At 39.1% G+C, this 20,586-nt stretch overlaps 2 protein-coding genes across 2 annotated transcripts in view; both read right to left on the bottom strand.

Moving 5' to 3' along the window:
• Positions 1-2: 2 nt before the first annotated feature.
• Positions 3-11,361, bottom strand: ankrd46b (ankyrin repeat domain 46b). The gene is made up of 4 exons (XM_057341112.1): positions 11,271-11,361; positions 3,326-3,668; positions 2,006-2,164; positions 3-1,864 (listed from the first exon to the last, which is right to left on the bottom strand). The coding sequence occupies exons 2-4, from the start codon at positions 3,634-3,636 to the stop codon at positions 1,648-1,650; spliced, it is 687 nt and encodes a 228-aa protein (XP_057197095.1). The 5' UTR covers positions 3,637-3,668; positions 11,271-11,361; the 3' UTR covers positions 3-1,647.
• A 1,018-nt stretch (positions 11,362-12,379) lies between these two features.
• col4a6 (collagen, type IV, alpha 6) overlaps positions 12,380-20,586 on the bottom strand; it is an 87,407-nt gene continuing 79,200 nt past the window's right edge. The window contains exons 28-45 of the mRNA XM_057338306.1: positions 19,747-19,917; positions 19,495-19,638; positions 19,186-19,305; positions 18,775-18,956; positions 18,625-18,688; positions 18,440-18,514; positions 18,230-18,334; positions 18,036-18,143; positions 17,807-17,878; positions 17,608-17,727; positions 17,381-17,497; positions 17,130-17,291; positions 16,923-17,021; positions 16,644-16,796; positions 16,403-16,519; positions 15,474-15,665; positions 15,025-15,311; positions 12,380-14,667 (exon numbers count right to left, since the gene is read on the bottom strand). Of these exons, the coding sequence (XP_057194289.1) occupies positions 14,407-14,667; positions 15,025-15,311; positions 15,474-15,665; positions 16,403-16,519; positions 16,644-16,796; positions 16,923-17,021; positions 17,130-17,291; positions 17,381-17,497; positions 17,608-17,727; positions 17,807-17,878; positions 18,036-18,143; positions 18,230-18,334; positions 18,440-18,514; positions 18,625-18,688; positions 18,775-18,956; positions 19,186-19,305; positions 19,495-19,638; positions 19,747-19,917 (2,549 nt within the window). The 3' untranslated portion in view covers positions 12,380-14,406. The remainder of the gene's footprint in view (positions 14,668-15,024; positions 15,312-15,473; positions 15,666-16,402; positions 16,520-16,643; positions 16,797-16,922; positions 17,022-17,129; positions 17,292-17,380; positions 17,498-17,607; positions 17,728-17,806; positions 17,879-18,035; positions 18,144-18,229; positions 18,335-18,439; positions 18,515-18,624; positions 18,689-18,774; positions 18,957-19,185; positions 19,306-19,494; positions 19,639-19,746; positions 19,918-20,586) is intronic.

Here is a 20,586-nt window from a genome sequence, read left to right as displayed (position 1 = left end):
TATATTTATTTGAACGTAACAGAATCATTTTTACATATACAGTACGGGATACATAACATACGTATATATAAATATTTACAATTAAACAAATAATAAAACTAAACAATGTTAGCATACGGTATCTGTAAAGAAATCGTTTGTTTTGTTAAGCAAAAAAACAAAAAAAACTAAATTGTTTGTTTGGATTACTTTGTTAAGTAAAACGAAGGAATCAGTTTGTTTCAAGCAGTACATAGCAAGAATACAGTATGTATGTAGCATCTGTCATAACTACACTTCATTACAGACCAAAACAATTATGCAAGAGGAAAAATAAGTATGGATGAAGTGACACCCTATGTAATGTCATCTAATGCAGCTTACATCAACATGTAGATATTTAGTGGACATTAGGGATGCACCGAAACGAAAATTCTTGGCTGAAGCCGAACATGTTGTGAAACACTTGGCCGAATAATACCGAACACCGAACATGGTTTTTTGCATTTCTTCTATTTATTAAGCCATTTTTTCACTATTGCACAAACTGAATAGTCAAAATGTGCTTTTTATAATTTGTCTTGTTTTTCAATAAAATACAATACAACTTAATATAAAATTGAGCAAAACAAAGTAAATTCAAACAAAAAATTGAGCCCTCTCCCTTCATGAATAGCCTATATTAATTAGGCCTATAACTGACTGATAAAAGAATGTAATGTAAGTCACTCTGTACCCCTACAACAAAACAGTTCTTTAAAAAGTGTCATTCCACATTAGGCCTATAAGATAAAAACACGAATAAACTAAAACTGTTGGATTATTATAGGCTACATTGCAAAATGATTTGAGAAAAAAAAAAACATCCAATGCAAGCAATTCTGACGGATGCTGACTGACAACCATTTCAGTTCACGTCTCTCCTCCAAACTCCGCCCACAAAAGCTGACTGTTCTCTCAGAAGGTGCACTCGTGGCCGGGATGCACCGAACATACTTTGAGAAGTTGTTTAGAACAGGGAACTGTGTGCACGCGACCACTGTATGATGTCAAATAATGTCGCGAGCTGCAGGGCTACTGTCAGACCGCCCACTCCCGTCTGAAGTAAAGTTACCGACCAGTAAAGACGCTTTCATTCGGAAATTTACTTCCGTGTGGCAAGTCCCGTGCTGTGTCTTTCTCTGACACTTTAAAATGCTCCACACACACACACTGCCAAAATGTTTGCGGCAGTAATAAAGCACACGCGTTTCTCTCTCTCTCTCTGCACTGGTTGCTGCTTGATGGTATCACGAGTCATGTTCGGTCAAATTTATTCGGCCACTTCACATATTCGGCCGAACACTGAACTTGCGTTTTTTGCTATATTCGGCCGAACATTTTCGGTGGCCGAACATTCGATGCATCCCTAGTGGACATGAAAAGATCTGTGAGAAAAGTATACACTTACATCATTTGGTGTATGTTTGTGATACTTTAATAATGTCCCCATAAATAATTTAACGTTGCAATACTCCTTCATAGCTCAGTCCCCGCCTGTGGACAGCTCCAGTCTACCTCAGCTGATAGAATGACAAGATAATTTCTAAACTTCAGGTTAGACCTAATCTTGTACTGAGGAACCTTCAGCACCCACCCTAGATCATGCTTTAGCTATATAACAGGCCATCAGTGGACCAACTCAAGCTGGCTAGCAGAAAAGGGCAGTACACCGCTGACATAGTACGCAATGCCCAGCGAGAGGAGAGCGATGACCACCAGCAGAAGCAGGACCCTCCAGAAGCCCAGGTCCTCCACAAACTCCTGCCAGGTGGAGCGAAAGCTGGACAGCACACCCTCGCTGTTCTGCAGGTTTGGATTCAGCAGTGAATGGCTCTCCATTGCACTAAGATAATCAGTGTTAAGAAAAGAGATATCAGGGTCAGTATCTCTTAAATGTATCAAATCACTATTATGTCAAAACTATATTTAGCTCGTCAATATAAGATGATTTAGGGTGAAGGATGTAAGGGGGGGATCATCTGACCTTTCACTCTCAGCCATCTGCATGGCTTCCAGTTTAGAGTGGGTTCCTCTGTTGAAGCCCTTTACCTCCTGTTCTTCCAACCCTTCCAGGAGCCGTATGGCATCTTTATTTACTCCTCTCCTCTTAGCCAAAACCAGTGGGGTCGAACCATTGTGGTTACTGTTCAAATGCAAGTGAATAGTTAGAATGCTTACCAAAATAGCATGGTTAAAAATGACCACCCTGTTGAAAAGTCAACATAAATTCAAATGGTTTACAAACAACACTTAGTATAAACAACAGCTGTTTATCATTAAAACCAATACAAAATTGAATAAACATTATTACTGTTAATTAATAATACGTTTATATTTCAAAATAGTAGGGATGCACCGATACCATTTTTTAAAGACCGAGTACGCGTACCGATATTTTTTTCCTGGTACTCGCCGATACCGATACCTATAACCGATGCCTGTATAATGTACAATAATGTTAATAAACCAGTATCTTACAGGTACATTTTCTTTTTCTTTTGTTTTTAGGTCTACTTAAATTTAAGTTCTATTTTTATAATAAGTAGCACAATTTTACTAGCACATTTACTTCAGTTTACTAAAGTAAACAATATACTCTGTGGTCAAATTATAAAAATTTAAGGGGGGTGGTGTGGTAAAATGTGAGTGTATTATAACTTGTTCAAGTCAACCGGACGTTTATTTTGACGGGACGCCGCAAAGAGTGTTTGTTTAAGTTAACCGGACGTTTAATTTGAAGGATCGCCGCAAATGGTGTTTGTTTATGTTTTCGTGTCCTCGTGCAGTGAAACGCTGGCGCTGAAAGCTCCACAAGCACAATGCTTTCAGTACACGCAACCGCACCACTCTTTCACACACGGTAACGCAAAACAAGCAGAATACATATTTAAACAGTATCTGAATATTTCGTTAACTGTTATGTTAGTTGTTAAGCGCTAATTTCTTGTTAGGAAATGCCTGGATTCCTCGATTCCGTCCGTCGGGCTATATGTATGTCACGTGAGGTATCGGTCATTGGTATCGGTGTGTTATTAGGAGTATGAGTACATGAGCTTGGTATCGGCCGATACCGATACTGGTATCGGTGCATCCCTACAAAATAGTAACATTAGTTGTAAATTTCTTTCAGTAAGATTGATTGCAGTAACTATTGTACATTTCTAAATGTGTATAGTTTATTGTACAGTAAATGATTTTTATTTGTAAATTATATAATAAATGCTTTCATGATAGATGCTTGAAGAACAATGTAATAAATGCTTTCATGATAGACGCTTGAAGAATGAACAATGGCAAATCTCACCAAATATCAATTTTAAGCCCATTGGACACCAGAAACTGAATGGTATCCACGTGTCCGCACAGATGCAATGCAGTATTGCCCTGATAGTCGGTGGCGAGCAGATCTGCGCCAAACTTGTGCAGAAAGCAGCAGATGTCCACGTTACCCCGCGCAGCTGCCAGATGTAGACCTGTACGGCCCCGGTGGTCACGGATGTTGGGGTCGCAGCCGGTCTCCATCAGACGCCTGGCGAAACTCAAGTCCCCATCAATGCAAGCCTGCAGTAATGGTACACTGGTCTGCGACGAGTCATTGATGAAGACATATGACATGTCCGAGTCGCTCTCCGAAAATTCCAGCGTACCTAATTGTAATAAAAATAAAAGTCTTTTAAGAATTATATTTCAGGACCAACAGAAAAATGCAATGAAAATACCAAGAACACATTTTGAAAAATGAACCTTTTTTTTGAGTAAAAATGTAGTGACCCGTTTTTCGGCAGATTGATTACCATTTATATGACAATTATACTACAAATAGGACAGTTGCATTTTTTGTTTACTGTAGTAAAACCATGGTTATTTTCCATAATGGAACTCAGTTTAACAGATACATTTTACCACAGAAATAAAAACGGAATAAAGATAAAAATGATAAAGAAATGCTATAAAATCAGGTAAAATCCACATGAAAAAATTGTAGTATACTTTAGTACTCACTAGTATACCATTACTACTACACCCTGGTAATGTATAGTATTCTGTAGTATTAACTACTGTATATAGTGAATTGGTGTATTAATAATAACTATGGTCCGGTTTCACAGACAAGGCTTAAGGCTAGTCCCAGACTAATATGAATGTTTGACCTGTCTTAACTTAATATAACTTGCCCTGAATATCTTAAAATTTATCAGTGCCATTGTTTTGTCTCAAGATGCACACCAATAATGTGTAAAATAAGGCATTTTTATAAAAGTGAAATAAATATGTTAATTTAACTAAGGCATAGTCCTGATTTAAGATAAGCTGTGTCTGTGAAACCGGGCCTATGTGTAGCAGTAATAATTAAGTGTGGTCTGGAAATCAATTGGGGCTAATTAGAATAGCGCTTATAGAGGGTATGCATTGACGTCACTTTCCCATGTGAACACACCGGGACACGCTCCCTTGAGTGGTAAAACTAAGTCAAAATGGCTGTATTCAATAGGAGGAAAAAAAAACCGGGACTAAAACAAGCAATTATTTGCTGAAACTACAAGCAGCTGGACTCGACGGTGATCCTTACGACTACCTTATGACTTACAAAGGAATCAGGTGTTCTTAGACACTCAAATGTTGCGCGGAATTGCGTTTCCTTATATTGTAATCATTTATTTTGCCCAGTGTTTTACCACTCAAGCAGGCGCCTTCCGGGGTGTTCATGTTGCGGTGGCGCCGCCATCTTGGGAGGATAATACTCCACTTCTATTATTGTTTTGATATGTACCGTCACTTGTTTTGTTTGATATATGGAGAAAGTGAAAGAACCCTGGGCTTTTCCTGAACGACTGAGTAATACTATTGCAGTTTTTAACACAGCAAGACCTACCTACCATAGTTCTATTTCCTAATCAAACAAGAAAAACTAAACACTGCATTGAACACACTAGCAGCCATCCTCCCAAGATGGCGCAACATTCAACGCGGCGTGATGTTGATTAACAAGCTCTATATGTGGCTTGTTCCAGGACAGGTATTCCGATGTGTGTCATTTTGAATGTTTGGCGTGTGATGGTGGCGGATCTGCCTGGGGCTGAGGCGAACCTTTACAGGTTTGCTTTAAGCACATATTGTTTTATTGCGCATGTCGGTAAGAGACAGCCCGTGTTCACACTTGACTTCTGTTTAGAAGCTGCTAGCTTCTGTTTTACATTATAATCCTATGGAGTTAACAGTTTTTTCAAAAACGTCCTGAGCACTTTTTTTAAACGCCAGCTCCGGCGTCTTTTCTGCAGCTCAGAGCGTCTTCTGAAGTTCAGAAAAATTCCTTTTCCCCAGCTAACCAATGACAGAGACCTGTCGTTTCCATAACAACATGTGAGGAACGTAATTGGTCGAGAAGGCTCCAGCTCGAAAAAATAAAATGGCGGCCGAAACGCCCGTTGGAGCAGTTGCAATCAGTTCTCCAAATTATATGTGGTTGTGAGGGGTGCACGTGAGGCTAAAGGTAAATTGTGGAATTGAGTGTGTTGTGTGGGTGTGCGTGTAATGTGAGTGGGAGTTTGAGTTTTCAATTTATTCTTTGTTTTATTTTGTTCTAGTTTTGTTTGATTGATACATTTGTCTTTTCCTTTATACAACGGCAGTGGCCTGGCCAGGCAGGAGGGGAAGCATTTGTGTTGCTCCATATTAATGTGCTTTGTCATTTTCTTGATTTGGTGAGGATGTCTTTTTTTACTCTTGAGTTTGCTGTGTAAATCACAATTGTGTGTGGTGAACTGTTGATCACTACATGTCTGTGTGTAGTGCAGAGTTGAATTTGTGCAAACCCTCTTATCTAAAAGGTGCTGCTTTGACAAATATTTGAGTTTTTGGGTGTTTTTTTACTTATTGTTTCCCTTTGTTTGAATTGTTTTTGTTGCCAATCACAACTTTTGGATTGGTTGATTATGTTTTTATTGGAATAAAATTATATTGTTTTCATCCACGTCTCTGCTCTTCTATGGTGGGAATAAACCTGTCCTTTTCTTTTCTTTACGGTGTGGTCCTTTCCTTGAGTGTATGCTTAAAGGAGTCATATTGCATGGCTAAAACGAATAATATTGTTTGTTTTAGATGTAACACAATGTGTGTACTCCATTTAAAGTAGAGGTGCACCGATTGAACGGCAAGAGATCGGAATCGGCCGGTTTTTCGTATGATCGGCCGGTGACCGGCCGGTCAGTCTCACGTCTCGCCGATTCCAAGGCGATCTTCTGTTTCCCGTGATGCGGGCAAGAACGTCACAGCCGTCAGTACACTCAAAGCCGCAAGTAAACATGTAAACGTGCGCGCGCACAGCCTGTCTTTCACGGCTCGTTTATACTCGCATGTGTGTCTCTGCTGACTGACGCGCATCTCTCATATCCGCTGACTGCACGCGCGTGCACACGCATCATGTACTGTACAGACAAAAAGGTGCACTGTAGTTCATCTCTCGCTGCTCCGTCTACATGGGGTATGTATGCCAACAGTGATACTATTAGCATCATGCTAAACTATAACCCATGCTAAACTCATGTTGAAGTCGTTCACTCGGTGTAAAACAAACGTAAATTTCATTCAACCTGATTCCTTGTCTTACGTTAAAACTGTGGTCATTTCACCTAGGTAAAATGACATTCAACACGACTTCTACTTGTTTTTAAAAATCCAAAATATAAAAAAATGAAATCAACCAATATACTGTATATCTGATTGAGTTCTTTACTAACACAAAAAACTGCAAATACATATACATCTTTAGAGTAGAATTCACTCATAAGAGTTTTAACTTTTTTATTGAAGTTGCAGCAAAAAAAAATCAACCCACTTCTTTTACTACTACAGACCCAAGATAAAGACAATTTATTTTACATTTCAGAAAAAATGAAATAAAGCAATGTTAGTTTCATAAACAGAAACAGACGAGAATAAAGTTGAAGTATTTTATTGTTATCTTAAACTTTTGTGAGATGAGTACAAAAATGAAAAAGGTAAATTAAGTGACATGTTTTGTTATATTTTATTATTTGTACTTCTTTTCAGTCACAGAGTTCTTCAATTTAAGAGTTGTTTGGGAAAGAGAAGATTCTGTAATTTAATGCAGCTTGGAGAACTGCATTTGGGGAAATTGTAATGTTCAATCATTTATTCAATGAAAATAAATGTGTATTGAAGAAAAGTTAATATGGTTTTATATACAGTATACTGTCAATTATAGTTTGTGGATAGAAAATCGGAATTGGCAGGTTTCACTTGTAATAAAATCGGAATTCGGAATCTGCAAAGAAAATTGCAATCGGTGCATCTCTAATTTAAAGTTTAAAAAACGTTGTATTTCCACATACTGTGCATGTTTGTATCTCCTCTTTGTCCCGCCTCTCTGAAACGCGCTGATTTTTTACAAAGCTCATCGCTCTGAAAAGCGAGGTGTGCTATGTTTGGCCAGTTCACCAGTGCGTAGTGATTGGTCAAATACTGCAAGCATTTCACGGAAATGTAACACCTCTTACCATATTCGGAACATCAGTTTCCAAAGCAATTGTACTGACAGGCGATACAATGAGATTTACAATTACGCCCACCTTAACTACGTGTAGTTTTGGGCTGTCTTAGTCAAATCATGTTACGAAGTTACGTAGATTCGCCAGGGTGTGGTTACACGGGGCGTTTCGGGCAAGTCTGGTTGAGCATTCGCTTTTAGATAGAATGCATCTTTTGTTCCCACACTTTCATTTGTGCAATTTTACGTGTCTAATACATGCATGGGCAACTTATAACACACCAAAGACACAGAAAAACACGTACTTCCATCATATGACCCCTTTAAGGTGGTGTAGTCGGCCCTAGTATTATATAGGACAGTTTACTATAATAATTACTAAAGTATATCATAACATGTACGTACATTATAATTTTATTTTTACAGTAAAATTATATGTGCTATTACATCTGTCCTCCATTATACATTATGCTGATTTAACAAACGACAATAACAACATGCTGCATTACACTAATAAAAGTGAACCATCTAAAAAACCTTTGATTCTAATAACTGCTTTACTTGGTTACAATTTAATTTCTTAAGTCCTTTGTAAATTGTTGTAAAATGTGGCACAGACATCGTCACGAGATTATCAGGATGATAATGCTGACAAATTACTAGTCAGGCCTCACTTTTCATCTTTGGGCATTTTCCAAACGTCATTTATGCGACCTTGAAGGGCCCTTCGCGAAGGGAACACCATTTGTAGGTGCTTTCCAAACGACAACGAACACTTGAATCCCTTCGCGAAGGCCCCTTTAAGAAGTCCGTTAGCGAAGGGTACATGCCATGCTCACTTCAAGGAAGTGAGTTCCGTTTGTGATTACGTGATTCTGGATTACGAGTTCTCGCGACGCATTTTTAAGCAAAATGGAGCGGGATTTTGACGTCACCTAAATGTAAGTACAATCATTTAGTTTGTATTTGTTTTACACTATTTTTGTCAGTGGTAAATATGATTTAAGGTGATTAAAATATAGTATACGATAATTTAGTTCATAGGAATGTATGTATAATATGTTTAAAAATAGCAACTTGTTTATAGGTTTCCTTTATCCTATATTCCTTTATTAATACCAAGTGGAGTGAAAAAATAAGGTGAAATAAAACATAATTACACAACATTCAACAAGAAGTATAAAAATGTTGTTTATTTTCAACAAACGAGTGCTGGATTCAGAGTGCACGTGCGGCGTTGTCAAGGTAACATTTTGCCAGTCATGCCCTTTGTGAAGTGAGTTCCAAACGCATACACGAGAGACAGTAATACCCTACACCAGGGCTAGTCAACTGGCGGCCCGCGGGCCAAATGCGGCGCGTCAATCATCTTTACCTGGCCCGCCTTAACATTTCAAATAAGTGGAGAGACTTTAAGAACGGTGTGCTTTAAATGCACGTCCTCCTGAGACGCCACATCTTTAAAAGTTCAAAACGCTGCTACATTCAATACAAAAGTAATTCCCGCGGCTCATAATGTTTTACGTCTTATTAAGCGATTTGATCGGTCAGTCCAAGAAACTTAATGTTATTTACAACGTTATAATCAGCAATGCATTGCACGGCCACAGGCAATCGGTTTGCGCACGCGATAGGTCGCGTACTAAAACACGTTTTGTGCCCTTGAAAGTATAACGGTTGTCTCAGATAAGGGGGAAACGGTGTTGTTTTTATTACTGCATTCATTATGTAGGCCTATAACGGCTATATTTACGAAAAACAGCCGTTCATCTCCCCCCAGTACTCGCACTATACAAAGGCTCTGCCCTACAAGTGCGTGGGGCACATGAATGCGATTGGAATTCACCCGAAGATGTGATAATAGCTTTCAGTTTCTTGCACAGATCAATTGACTCGCTTTATAAGACACGACTTTAACATCACAAGGGGCAGGGATTACTTTTGTTTTGAATGTATTTGTGTTTTTTACTTTTATTGATTTAACTTTAATTAATTCAACCAAATATCTTCATAAATATCTTCTTGAAAAAACAATGTCACCCACATCTTGATCTACTGGAGTACTGTGGGTGAGTAAATTAGTAGCAATTTTTGGGTAAAGTAATACATTAAGGAATATAAAATACAATTAAAAAGACAATATCCCTTTTAATTTAATATCATGAAAAGGCACAAATACTGGATGCAATGTTTGTGTGCATGTTTTAATCATGGCCTATAAGTAACAGCAACAAAAACAGTATAAAAGGAACAAAACGCAATAAATAACAGAAAAACTAAATAACAGAAGAAATGAGAATATGGTAAAAAAACTGGCCCGCATCCTGTTTATACTTTTGGAATCTGGCCCTCAAAGAAAAGTAGTTGAAGACCCCTGCCCTACACCCTTCATAGAGTTCACTTCAAGGACTCTTCGAAATGAGTAGGCCATAGGGATGCTCACTTCCATTTGGAAAATGCCCATTATAACAGCGAAACTACTAATGGCAAGCTCACACTACGTGACTTTTGGCTGGATTTTGTTGTCGTGGACAGATTTCCAAGGTCTGCGACCAAATCGGTGCTCGTTTCGGTCGCCAAAGCGGATTAAGTATAAGCAGGTGTGCAACGTGATCTGGACCTGTCTCGAGCTATTCCAGACGCTACAATATTTTCAAACCTGTTTGATATTAGGCTTGTTTGAGATGCACCTTGCCTCGCCTGAAAAGAAGACGAGAGTAGGCGGCTGCAGTAAGGGGAGGAGTGAAAACAGCGCAGGCAAGACGGACACTTCCCAAATCGCACTGTCGAGTCGACTGGAAATGTCAGCAATGGAATAGATCGCGTTCACGTTTTTTATCGCATTTTTCTTGGGCCAACTGAACTCAACTTTAAAAGTGAGAAATGTTCTAAATCGTATATTAGACAAACTCTCAACCATGTCAAGGCTGTACGAAAGAATTTAGATATGTTCTTTGACAAACGAATGGTTAAACTTAGAACCTCCTATTTCAAGTTTCCAGTTTATCCCCCCCTTCATGAATATAGAAAGTTTAATGTCAAACCAACTTTATGCCAGTGAAACGCGGCAATGAACGCATGCTTTATATGCGCCACACGCTCGTGTTTAAACACATGAAGACAATTTATAATATCATCTAAAATAAAACAGTATACAATATTTACGTCATTATGCGCATGCGCGGACGGATCGTGCAGGCATCCCGGATCGTGTACCGACACCGCCTCTTCTCCGAATGTTTTGTGGTGTGTTGTGTAGTATGCACGCAGCTATGACAAGACGACGACAGATGAGAAGGAACTTTGTTGTGTAGTGTAAGCACCATAGCAATTCAAGTTGTCTCACAGTCCCGTAGTGTCAGCTCGGCTTTACGTTCACGTTTACATGCAAAATAAATCCTTGTATCCTTTACTCGACCATCATGCCCTGCAGTACTGGGTGGAGGAGGTCTCCGCATCAGCCAGACTACTAGATGGCACTGTAAACACCGCTTTATCACACGCATGACGTCTACAACTGTGAGATTTATTCTTTTGAAGCGACAACAGGGACTACAAATACTGTAGTTTCAGTGTGACTGACATCGTCACTATAAACAGCTGTGCGCTTCACATGCACTATAACGTTACGTAAAACAAGTAACTGTAAGCCGCATGTTTACATGCACACGAGGTGGTGAACACTATATATAATGGGGTGATTGCAATATTGAAACACTCAAGAGAAGCATTTGTAACTTACCTGTATTATGTAGCACAATCAGAGGAGAAATATCTGCAGTCAGTCCTGCCGCTTGTGTGGTTAGGGTTAGGGTTGCTTGCTACAGTCTGTGACTGTATGTTTGAAAGTGCACACTGCCCTCTACTGCATTGGAGTGACACTGCGGAGTTTTTTTTATAAGAAAGGTTTATCAAGGACCAGTTCACCAAAAAATAAAGAACATTTTGTCATCATTTACTCACCGTCAAATTGTTACAAATCTCTATGAATTTCTTTGTTCTGATGAACATAATTTATATGTAAATGATGTGTCATTCGTTATACTATGGTTAAACACTTGTACAGAAATGTTTACTGTGTAAATGTGTGCAGGAAAATGTCTATTGTAAAGTATTGCAATTCTTTCTTACTTGTAATCTACAATTCTGTCTCATATCTGTCATACTGCCATGTTGGTCTGAACTGCACCCACGTTTTTCACCTACTGTTTCACTTGTGTATATGGTTGAGTGACAATAAAGGGATTTGATTTGAACACAGAGAAATATGTTTGGAAGAATGCTTGTAACCAAACAGTTCTTGACCACCATCGACTACCATAGTAGGAAAACAAACTTTGTAAATGTCATTGTTCTGTTGAACACAGAAGAATATATTTTGAAGAGTGAAGGAAAACAAACAGTTCGGGCACTCTTGTCTACCATTGTAATTTCCCCTACTCTGGTAGTCAGTGGTGGCAAAGAACTGTACAATCATTCTTCCAAATATCTTTGTGTTCATCAGAACAAAAAAAAAGTATACAGATTTGAAACAACTCTAGGGTGAGTAAATGATGACAGAATTTTTCTTTTGGGTGAACTGTCCCTTTAAGGGTTCAATCATGTTGTCTTTCTGAGGTCTTTTCTCAGAAGACATCACATGAAAGATAAAAAGACGTGGCAATAAAAAGGCAATATATGTAATATACTGTAATATATAATGTAATATACTATATACTGTAGATGCACTTAACGTAGGCATTCAGATCAAACATTGACATCACTTTATGGGAACAATTTTATAAACTTACTTTCATATTTATTACCAATAGTTTGCCCCGCAAATTCTGACATTATTCAAAATCTGTAAAAACAACAATAAATGGTAATTGTGTGAAAAGCCAATCTTCACAAATGTACAAACTTTATTTTTAGAAAATTACAGTCAGAAATAGGGAAAGCTTTCCATATTAATAAGTGTATAAATCAGCTGTTTCTTTGCTTAAATACACATTTTTTCTATCAATGAGAGATGATGTGAATGAACTATAATCTAACCACTTACAGACACAAGACAAAATGCAACAGAATTAAAATTAAATGTGTACTCAAGGAAACTACCAATGAGAGACTGAATGGCTTAGTGGTCATAGTGGTTACATTACACAATTTTTAAGAAACCAGTTTACTTTATATTACTCTATATACAGTGATGCACATAAGTGGTGCGCACGCGCGACCAAAATTAAAAATGCGCTCTGTAAATAAGTTTAGAACGCTCATTTGCGTACTGACATGGTTGAAACCTTTTGATGCACAATCACTGTTTTAGACCGACTAAATGTAATACTGGATAAGTTTTCCGTTTGTACTGAATGCTGCCAAATCTACTGATATCTCGTTTGTTCCCGGTGTTAAACGGGACCTGGGTGTAAATGATGAAAAACGGAGTATTGGTAGGCGCTTTGTTGGTTCTGCTTTCGTTACTAGAGAAGCACGCGGCACGCGCAGCCTCTGTGAATGTCTGGAAGCGCTGCGCTGCACGTCTACCAAACACCACTTCTCTTAAACTTTCTAAAAGGACAAGCTGTTTAAACTTGACACTTGCACGCAGCTTGTGTTTCTCTATGCTATACTCGATCCTAGCTCCGCACCGCAAATCTCCATGTGCGTTCGCGAGTGCACTTCCCAGTAACCTGCCAAAAACCAAAAAGGTTGTCGTTTTAGGTTTCAAAATTGGTGTTGAAATTAATATTTACTAATGTAAAAAGAAAAACAAGAAGAAATACATTATCATTGTATTTTAAGTGTACTTTAAAGTAATATAAATATAGTATTATCCCACTTTATTATTTTGTTTATTGTTCATTAAAAAGTAACTACTGTTTTACTTTTATTTTTAATTGGTAAATATAATTTGTCACACTATGTGCAATGTGAGCACCAAACCGAATCTCCAGGTGCTCTCTTGTGAACCAGATAGAAAAACTTATGTGCACCCCTGTCTATATACCACCTCGAATGCACACAGCGAATTAGACATTTTGTTATAAAAGGTTTCAGTTTGAATACAAATATATAAACAATCATTTTGATATGCTAAAAGAACTTTTGATATGCTTCACATTTCTTTTCAACTCCATTTTTGTTATGAATATGAAGTCATGAATTATGAAAGATAAACAGTATCCTTAAAAGAGCAAGAGTATCATTTATATTCATCATAATTATTGTTCATATTTGATGGATTTCTCATTAATGAAAGAAAATAATTTTGCTTAAGATAACTAAATACTAGAAGGACTAAGTAAATTTACTTACATCAGTTGCATGTGATCTTATGTTATAATTTTTTACATATTTTTCCAGATATTAACTTCAGTGCAATTCATATAGGATACATATTTTTGGGGATAGAGTAGTAGAGGATACATATTTTTGGCCAACAGTAATGGAAGCACCAATATAGGCAACTGAAGCCAATATGTACTGTAACTGAAACGCAGTAGCAACCAGCTAAATAAGATCTTGCTGTATGAATTCTTTTGAAAAATATATTGTGTACCATTCTGTGCCATCCACTGGGATGCACTCTCCAAGGTAGCCATAAATATATCCAAAAATAAAAAAGCAACATGAAACATACTGTAGCACCACTGTTAATAAACAGGTAAAAAGAAACCTCTCCCATTATTCTCCTACTATAGGAAAGCCCTACTATGCGTGGGCTTTCTTTAGCTCTCCTTATCACTGCTGGGTGTCTCATATATATATACTGTATATATATATATATATATAGCAGGTCAAACAAATCAGTCAGTTGAATTAGTTTACGGTTCACTTTATCCTCAAAGGCCTCCTTTACTTGTTTTGTTAAAGTCACTTTTTTCTGATGTGCATCACAAGATCTTCATGCAGACTTGACAGCGACTGACTCGTGAGCGATACTGATCTCCTTTCAGTGTTTCCCCGATCGGACCCTCTGAGAACTGTTCATTCTGATTCACCGTGGTCAGCCAGAAACTGTACTTGTTGAGAAAGTAGTGGCATGTGCCGTGAGCACCGTTGCACTCGATGAAGGGTGTGGCACGGAAATCCTCCAGACAAGAACCGGGTGACATTAAAGACTGACCACCACCTTCCCCACCTGCGGCTGTGTGCTGAACGAAAAAACACAAAGTTACTTTTGCTCTAAAAGGGATAGTTCGCCTACAAATGAAAATGTTGTCATTTATTTAATCTCATGTCATTCAAAACCTATATATGGCTCTTTTTTCTGTGAATCACAAAAGAAGATATTTTGAAAAATGTCTCCGGGGTTTTGTGTCCATACAATGGAAGCCAATGGGGCCCCAAAGTTGTTTAGTTACCAACAGGTTTGGAATTACATGAGGGTGAGCAAATGATGAAAGATTTTTCATTTTTGGGTGAACTATTCTTTTCATACCAGAAAAATAACATACTGGCCCATCGCTAATGTAATAGTGTACAGTATAGTACAGGGTATTAGTTTTTACCATAAGGAAAGAGTAACCAATCCACAGACTTCTCCAGCCCTGAGGACATGTAGGTATGGTGAGATCCTGGCTATGTACAGCAACTGCTCGAGATGGAACCTCGCACACTGAGCAGCGGCTGATGTACTGGGATATCTGCTGATCTGCTACAGGCATCATGGGAATAGGCGCCGTGGTGGATAGCCAATAGGATTTATCGTTGCGGCTAGCATAGTGACAAATTTCGTTGGGTGTGCAGTATAGGAAAGGGATGGTGCTGAAATAAGGTAGGCAGGAGCCAGGCAATCCTGTGATCAAAAAGATTAAATTAACCATTACTGCATCATCTTGAGTCAAGTCTATACACAAGTGTGTATACCTATATTATACACAGTTGACACCAGAATAATAGAAAACGATTACGCTCTGTAAATTTCAGAGTATTTTTGAAATTGACCCTAGTGTCTTACCCAGATCTTGGTTATGTGCTTTCTCCTGTCCCTCCACGTAGAGCAAACTGTAGCCCTCCCACAACTTATCCATGCCTTGAGGACACATGGGGACGAAGCTGGACTGACTGTGTTTTACCAGAGTAAAACCAACACTGACACTGCGTGACGGTGTACTAGGAGGACCTGGCAACCCTGGCTGACCGCGGGGTCCTGTAGACGTCGTGTCAAACAAGACAGTTGCAGTGTTATCATTTTAAACAGAACTAGTTAATTTGCACAAATCGCACAATGTGATTACACAATATTTTTTAGGTTTCTTGACAACTTTTTTACTGTGTACAGCACCAGATTTACGCATAGGCATTCTAAGCATGGAAAAGCAAAGATATCAGCATTACAACAAAGACTCGAATAATTAATGCAATCATTTTTCCAATCTTCATGTATGCTTGACATGAATAAAGTTAATAAACACTTAATAAAGGGGATAGAAGCAAATTAGAAACATTTGAACTGTGGTGTTGGAGGCGCATGTTGAGTGTGCCATGGACAGCAAAGGTTACAAATAAAACAATCTTAGAGTGTGTAAAAAACAAAGACATCGTTGGTGGACAAAATTACTCTGCAGCAGCTCTCATACTTTGGCCATATCATGCGAGCTAATTCCTCGGAAACATCCTTAATGCTCGGCGTAGTCAGCGGAACAAGTAGAAGAGGGCGACAAAGAACATGTTGGCTGGATGCAGTAAAGGCGGATACAAATATGATGACCCATAAAGTGACCGAAGGTCGGCCTCGACTGAATGACGAGAAATGATGATTCTAAGCATGTGCATTGCATATCAAGGGGGACCAAATTAAAAGGAAAACATCTATTATCATTGTTATTTTTTAAACATATACAAAGTTTAATTTTAAAACTGTGAGGAATCTTTGTTAAGTCTTACCTTGAGTTCCTGTTGGTCCTAGGAATCCTGGAGCCCCGGGGTCACCGGAGAGTCCTGGAGATCCAGGTGGACCGGCTGGACCAAGTCTGCCTTCTGACCCCCTCACACCTTTGGGACCTAGAAAAATAACAGCAATATCAGATGAGTTTTATAAGCCCACGCAACGCTAGTATCAGACCAAATGATCAGACCTACATTGCAATCCATTGCATATGTCAAACAGCATATTTCAGTCACTAACCTGAGGGTCCTGGACTGCCTGGCTTGCCTGATATTCCTGACTGACCAACAGGCCCACGACGACCGGGGAAGCCAGGATCACCTGGTGGTCCTATAGCAGTTCTGTTTACGGTTTGGGAGACATAACCTGGTCTCCCCTTAGGACCAGGATAACCTGCAAATGATGTTTGCACAAGGCTTATGATGTACAGTTTAACTACAAAGTTTCTAGAAGGATTTTTAAAATACAATTGTATTATTGAATGTAAAATGGCCTGTTAAGGGTGCAATATTTACTAACCCTTTGCCCCTTTCAATCCTCTGCTGCCATAACTCCCTATTTCTCCTGTGAATCCTGGTGGTCCTTGTATACCACTATAGCCAGGGTCACCTCTTTGTCCTTATAAACCCAGAAAGAAAGAAAGCTTTACCTTGTTGATTCATTACGGTGTATCCATCATCATGCCATCTGTCTTACGAATTTTGCGTCACTACACAAAATGAATACCTTTGAAATCAGGACGGCCGGGAAATCCCGGGGATCCAGAAACACCAGGGTCTCCACGTGGCCCTGGCGTGCCTGGTAGTCCAGGATAACCAGCATCTCCACTCCCTCCTTGAACCGTTCCAGGGCCTGGTGGACCAGGGAGACCAGGAGGACCAGTGGGACCTGCAAATACAGAATTTCACAAGAGCTGTATCATACCAATTATAGAATGAAAGTCAGTGAGAAATATATAAGACAGATCCGTCACATACCATCCCGTCCGTCTAATCCTGGAAGTCCAGGGTCTCCGAAAGGACCCGGGATGTTAGAGGGACTTGGTGGGCCAGGAGGGCCCGGATTTCCAGGGAAGCCTCTCAAACCAGGAAAACCTGAACATTTTGAGTTTACAATCATCAAATATGTATCATGTACATTAGCTGATCATAAAAGCAATGATCCATTGGCGTGCTCAAGGGCTCATAACCATCATGATGCTCACCATTGTCTCCTTTGATTCCCCTTTCTCCAGGGCGTCCAGGGGCTCCCGCCACTGATGAGCCTCTTTCTCCCTTCAGGCCAGCTGGACCAGAAGCACCAGGCCGACCACCTTCAACCACACCTGTGGACATTATAATAAGTTGAACAGTTGTTTTCTCAAGTTTAAGATTTCAGAATTAAGTGCACTTAGATTTATTTACCTGGAACTCCAGGCTGCCCCTTGGATCCTGGAAGACCATTGAGTCCATCTAAACCAGGTGACCCTCGAAAACCTGAAATGATATTAGGGTGTTTCAGAAACAGCCACACAATAATCGTCAAATACATACAGATGTGATGCCATCATTTAGCTTGATGTCAGAGATATGTATAAAAGTGGAAAATTGTGTTGTTTCTTCCAAGGTTTGGAATATGTCATTCTTGATTGACCTTTCTCTCCCGGTGAGCCTGGAGCTCCAGGAAGGCCTGGCTCTCCATTACGCCCATTCGCTCCTGGATAACCGGGCAGACCTCTAATGCCCTGGAGACCTGGTGAGACTTTGAACAAATATAACCAAACAACATTACTAAAAAAAAATGGAATCATGTCATCAGTAATGTGGCTGAAAATGTCTAATAGGTACCAAATCCCGGTGCTCCTGGCTCTCCACGAGGACCTTTCTGGCCTTGAAATCCAGGGGGTCCTGAGAAACCTGGGTCACCCACATTACCAGGAAGCCCAGGACGACCTGATTACAAAAGAAAAAAAGGACTCAATTCAATATTCCTGGAGTCATCATGGTGACTATAAAGATACGGAATGAAAGTTGATAGGTCATATCATATGTCCTTACCTGAATATCCAGGCTCTCCAATAACACCTTTGGCTCCAGGGACCCCAGGTAATGAATACGTGTCACCTTTCTCACCTTAATGACATAAATGTAAAGGGCATTACTGATGGCTAAGAAACAGCATGTCCAAATATAATACATCTAAATTCTACCTACTGTAATAATAGAATGATCAAAGATCTTACCTTTGGCACCACTCTGTCCTTGAGGTCCTGAAAACCCTTGAAGTCCAGGTGCACCATCATCACCCTGCCACAGAGAAAACACACACAACATGAGACAATGTTTCCAGGTAAATCTCTTTAAAGTCTTTTAAGAACATTGCAAGGTTTTACCCTCAGACCGGTTGAGCCTGGAAAGCCGATGACACCCGGTGATCCTTTTGGCCCTGGAAAACTAGACGAACCAGGAATGCCTGGGAATCCAGGCTGGCCAGGAAAACCTTTCGCTCGGTCTGCAAGACCAGGTAGTCCAGGAAAGCCTGGACGTCCAGGTTGCCCCTGAAAACCTTTATCACCTGTTAAAAAAACCGTGTTTTCTTTTTACATCTTTTGTAATCACTTTCAGCCATACTGAAAGCTCTATTATTAGCCATTGTTGCCGATTTACACGTTTGTAAATTTTATATGTAATTTATGATACAGCTGATATTTTTAATACTCACTAAATGAAAGTCAAATCTCAACACTGATTCTGTCTAATAATAACTGCTTTAGTTTATTCTAATGGTGTTGTTGCTTTTGTACCTCTTGGTCCTGGAAAACCAGGCAGTCCGCTGCTTCCTGGGTCACCTGGTTCGCCCTTTTGCAGCCGCTCTAGTGGAATCAGTGGAGTGGGTCCTGGAAGACCCGGAGATCCACGTTCCCCTATAACACACAAACTTATGTTAATCCATTTAAGTACTTATTAGTTTGTCATACTAGACTGCATTGTCTTTTGAAATATATTAACTATTTATTTATAACTAGACTTTTTCTACAGTAGCAAATTCTTTACAGTCTTCAATGATTTGTACACTCTCTCAACAAAGAGCTACAATATGAGCTGCTCCATACCTTTGATTCCTATCGCTCCGCTTCTTCCAGTTGAACCATCCTGTGCTCTTAAACCAGGCAAGCCTTTAATACCTGGGCTACCTGATACTCCAGGAGAACCAGGAAATCCAGGGAATCCCAACAACCCTAGAGACCCTTTCACCCCTTAAACAAAGAAAAACCTACGTTCAGCAAGGAATTACAAAAAAAGATATCCATGATAATAGTAAAATAAAGTGTTAGCAGTGACAAAAAAACCCCACATTTCCATACCCTTTATTCCAGATCTTCCAGGCAGGCCTGGGCGGCCTCCAGAACCAGAGGGTCCAGGAGGTCCCCTATATCCTGGTGACCCTGTGACACCAGGTAATCCATGAATACCTTTTACTCCACCAGGCCCTGGAAGACCTGGATCTCCTCTCGTACCCTTCTGCCCAGAGAATCCTGCGAGGTAAAAAAAAGCATTAAAATACAATATGGGGATTTTAGAATGCATTATTATATTTAAAGAAAAAGTATTATGATTTTGCAGGTGCTAACAGTAAGTCAGTCATGACACTAAACATGTGAATTTACAAACTGAAGATATACTGTACTTTAAAGATAGTTTATATATTCAAATAACATATAGTTAGTGAAACAAGCAAATAAAAGCAATTCAACGTTGCAATAAATGTTGCAGAAAAAGCAAACATTTATTGATATTTGCTGTTCTGGCACTGCATATATATTTCAGAAAGTTTCTACAAAAACGAGTAAAAATCTCACTTCATAGTAAAGGCAAATTCTTACGGAAGAGTATTAGGGCCAAGCAATAAAATATATATAAAACCGTTTTGAGATTAAAGTCATTATAATGTGAAATTAAACCCGCAGTTTTTCGGGGAAAAAAATCGAAATTAAATGTTGAGAATAAACTCAATAAATTTCGAGAATAAAGTCGTTGTGTTTCGAGAAAAAAATCATTAAACTTCGAGAAAAAAAACTCGAAATAAAATGTCGACAATAAACTCACTATACTTTGAGAATAAAGTCGTTGTGTTTCGAGAAAAAAATTGTTAAATTTCGAGAAAAAACTCTTTGAGAATAAAGTCGTGTTAAAAACGTGTTAAA

Source organism: Triplophysa rosa, linkage group LG1 (assembly GCF_024868665.1).
Source record: "Triplophysa rosa linkage group LG1, Trosa_1v2, whole genome shotgun sequence".
In the NCBI taxonomy this organism is placed as follows: domain Eukaryota; kingdom Metazoa; phylum Chordata; class Actinopteri; order Cypriniformes; family Nemacheilidae; genus Triplophysa; species Triplophysa rosa.
The sequence above is the reverse complement of the archived record's forward strand: the minus strand, read 5'-3'. Positions and strand labels throughout refer to the sequence as shown.